Source organism: Aegilops tauschii, chromosome 4 (genome assembly GCF_002575655.3).
Source record: "Aegilops tauschii subsp. strangulata cultivar AL8/78 chromosome 4, Aet v6.0, whole genome shotgun sequence".
In the NCBI taxonomy this organism is placed as follows: Eukaryota; Viridiplantae; Streptophyta; class Magnoliopsida; order Poales; family Poaceae; genus Aegilops; species Aegilops tauschii.
The window spans coordinates 407,168,919-407,172,877 of record NC_053038.3 but is presented as its reverse complement, the minus strand read 5'-3'; the positions used below and the strand labels follow the sequence as shown (position 1 = coordinate 407,172,877).

Sequence of the window (3,959 nt, the reverse complement as noted above, 5' to 3'; positions counted from 1 at the left end):
CAGCTAGGCTTTCTCCGTGTCGCTCCAGGAGCGACGCGGGGGTTGGGCCCTGGATTTTTTTAAATGAGGGGGCATGGATTTATGAGTTGCAAAACGAGATTGCTAAATCTTAATCGACTGAGGCTTAACCAAGTCTCAATCGATGCTTTATTCGTGAGATTTTTACATGAAGAACATGCATTTAAAAAAAAAATCTTTTTATATGTTATATGTCGCTCGACTAAGGCTTAGTTAAGTTTCAGTCAACTAAGATTTAAGCACACCCGTTGCAAAACTGAACGAACAACCTACAGGAGTTTACTTGGATCCAAGGTATCCGTTAATTATATACAGTTATAAAGAACGGAGGCATGTTGAGCGACCGTGCAGGCTTCATAAAGCATTCTGAGCGGAAACAGCTCCGACCAGCTAATAAGAGAGTTGACCAACAAGGCATCCAGAAAGTGCCGAGATTCAACTGCTACGAAAACTTTATCATTCATTTGGCCACTAGGAGTACGACAAACAATGATGGAAGTAATAGATGGAGCAAAAGGAACCATGACAAGTGCAAAGTCAATGCTTATAATAGCCAGCAGGTAGGCCGGTGGTCTAATCCTGACTGCGTGTGGTCATCTCTCTGCATTGTTTTCGGTAGTTCCTTTCCGTATGGGCATCTTATGACGTCGGGTTGTCTAACTAACAATCGTCGTCTTAACTCTATAGCTTCAATCAATCACGAAGAACAGTATAACATTAGTATTCAGTGTATAGATAAAGAGATAATATATTCAATAAGTACATACATGATGATAAAATTTCGAGTCCAGAACAGATACATGACCTGAAAACAAGGGAACAGGGAAAATACAAGGAGGCGGCGACTATAGCTGTAATTTACAGACGATGCATGCGACTGCGGAACAGACCGACGAGCTCATGAAAAATGCCTTTCTTAAGTAGGGCCTGCTTAACCATGCGATCATCCAGATATGGCCTTCAGTTCACGGAGTCCTTCGTAAGCACCAGCGGTTTCAGGCTTTCAGCGCACCATCTAGTTGTGCTTCCCCTGGGTGTAGATGTAGTCGGTGTGAGCGACGAGGGTCCTCCTCATCAGGCACTCCTCCGCTCCTTCCCCTCCCTCGCATCCTCTCATCGCCTCCAGATCTACCTGCTCCATTTCCATCCCGGTTCCTGCAGCACTCTTCTCATGGGAGGTGGCGGAGCCAGCACCCTGCAGATCATTAACACAACGAGCCGAGCGTTATGAAGTGACCAAAAAATTAACGAACGTACGATTGCCACAGCCCGTCTGCATTATGAAGTATATACACGTTAGATTGATTGCTTACTGTACGTACCTGTGATTTTTGGAGGCTGGATCCTGGTGTAGGCCTTGCTGCTTGCCCTCTAGTGCAGAGGAGGCACAGCAGCAGCGCTGCCAGCAAGAAGAGTGCCGCCTGCTTGGAGAAGGAGGCCATCTCTTATTCTCTTGGTCTCTCTGGGATCAGGGGCTTGTTAATTAGGTGGCGGTATACGATCATAAGCATCCGCCCATGGACTTATATATAGGGAACTGATGGCCAATCGACACCGTGGCGGGGCGGGTGGGTGGCGCGGTTCGGCCACACAGCGGCCGTGCCGTACTGCCGTAGACGGCAGGTCTCCGGCGTTCGAGATCGAGTATATTTTGTGATGACGACGCGCGCTATGCGTCCACTTCGGTAAGATAAATTTCGCGCTCTCACCGTCTCTGTCCGTATACTGGATGAAGATCATCATCCACATGGAGAAATCCATAATATAAATGTAATGTACTTGGATTTGGTAAGGTGCTTGGGTGGTAGTTCATGTGGGTAGCAAGATGCCGGGCACTTGGCGGTACGTATCGTATGTACGTGCAGACGGCAATGTCCGTGTGAACACGATATAAGTAGCGTGCCACGCATGGAAGGTGACAGACACATGTATGTGGTCGTATGCTCTCGGTTGAACGTCGCGCGCACGACCCACGTGACACGCCGGGGCGACGACGACGACAGGCGCGCGGGAGCATACATGCATCCCGGAACAGTTTCTCCAATGGGAAGGATCGACGTCTCCCGCTCTCGCGAACGCATTGTGGACGCCAAACGAGCGTCTCGACGACGTGTGTGGCGTGCCCAAGCTACCGGGCGGCGGCAACTTGGCGCCGCGGCTTTGTCCCGGCCGGCGCGGCACTGGCTGCTCGCCGCATGGCTGTGCACGCTCGGCGCGGTAACCGGCATATGCCCAGCTAGGGCTGACGGCGACACGTATTCGTGACTTTTACGCCACGCGCCGCGCATGCAGTACGTCGTGGACATGCCGGCACCCAGTGAGTGGCTTCAGGCATCAGATATATCCATTTCCGAGTTATATCTAAAATTCTCGACAGGATTCACTAGGTACGTGCGGCGCTGCAATTTTCATCCAAATTCGTGGTGGAAAAGTAAACGTACGCGTGCATTTACCTGCAGCGCACAAACTGCAAAGGAGGCCTTTATTAGGCAGTGGCATAGTGGGGAAGTTGATGGTCGAGAAGAATGTGTGGGAGAGGTGGTCTCTTTGATCCAGATTTGAGGCTACCTACCTCCAACCAATCATCATCAAATTATACAGGTTGAGATCCTTGGATCTTGGCTAGAGTTAAATGGAGGAGTAGGGCGTTCTGGAGGACGAGCTCCATGGAGCTCATTTTAAAAATAAAATAAAAATAAAAATCACATTTTGAAGTTTCAAGAAATTCTAAAAGAATTGTACATGTCATATGGTTGTATTCGACATGTGCATAAAGTAGGACGATGAAATACATTGTGATGAAAACTACACAAAACAGACAGAATCTTGGATTTTTAATAGTGATTAGTGTGTGCACTGTTCACCATTTTCAAAATCACTATTTTGTCATTTTAGTGTAGCTCTCATCATAATGTATAGCATCTTCAAATTTTACACACATGTAGATGCATTTGAATGAACGTGTGTAATTTCTTTTAGAATTATCTGAAGCGTCAAATGTGAATTTTGATTAATTTTTAAAATGAGCTCCATCAAGATCATTGTCCATTTAGCATTTTCCCAAATGAAGGCCTTCTTTGATTCCAAAGAATTTTTTGAAGGATTCTAATCCCCATAAGTTTTTCCCTACCTGGCTTCTTTGATTCGCAGAATCTCATTGCATTGGAATTTTTCATATAATTCATTTGTACTACATATCGTACGAAAAATTTCATCCACTCCAACATCATTTAAAAATCATTTATTTTATCTTATGCACAATCAAATAAATCATATAATCATGTAGCATTCAATGTGTCATGACACTCTTCTATTACGGGTATGTCATGACACTCTATCCATGTGTTTTTCCTATTCCTGTGTTTTACAAATCCCGCGGATCAAAGAGACCCTAAGCTTTGACAAACACGAAGACAAAATCAGCACATCCAATGCCTTTCGTCGACGCACCAACAAAATAACTGGAGTCATCTAGAAATACAGCTATGTATGCTTAGATGACACGGTACCATTCTTTTGAAGGAAATATGCCCTAGAGGCAATAATAAAGTTGTTATTTTATATTTTCTTATTCATGATAAAGGTTTATTATTCATGCTAGGATTGTATTGACTGAAAACCTTAATACATGTGTGAATACATAAACAAACACCGTGTCCCTAGTGAGTCTCTATTTGACTAGCTCGTTGATCAAAGATAGTTAAGGTTTCCTAACCATGGACATGAGTTCTCATTTGATAACGGGATCACATCATCAGGAGAATGATGTGATGGACAAGACCCATTCGTTAGCTTAGCATTATGATCGTTCAGTTTTATTGTTATTGCTTTCTTCATGTCAAATACATATTCCTTCGACTATGAGATTATGCAACCCCCGGATACCGGAGGAATGCCTTGTGTGCTATCAAACGTCACAGCATAACTGGGTGATTATAAAG

General features: G+C 44.8%; 1 protein-coding gene across 1 annotated transcript; it reads right to left on the bottom strand.

Moving 5' to 3' along the window:
* Window positions 1-750: 750 nt before the first annotated feature.
* On the bottom strand, window positions 751-1,615 carry LOC109744559 (phytosulfokines 4). The gene is made up of 2 exons (XM_020303724.4): window positions 1,341-1,615; window positions 751-1,213 (listed from the first exon to the last, which is right to left on the bottom strand). Exons 1-2 carry the CDS (start codon window positions 1,458-1,460, stop codon window positions 1,034-1,036), a joined length of 300 nt encoding a protein of 99 aa, XP_020159313.1. The 5' UTR covers window positions 1,461-1,615; the 3' UTR covers window positions 751-1,033.
* Window positions 1,616-3,959: the final 2,344 nt, after the last annotated feature.

What these genes read in the sequence shown, in the direction of transcription:
- LOC109744559 (XM_020303724.4), bottom strand. Translation starts at nt 1,460, where the DNA reads ATGGCCTCCTTCTCCAAGCAGGCGGCACTCTTCTTGCTGGCAGCGCTG. An exon ending in CCAGCCTCCAAAAATCACAG is followed by an intron (nt 1,214 to 1,340) that starts GTACGTACAGTA and finishes AATGATCTGCAG; the next exon opens with GGTGCTGGCTCCGCCACCTC.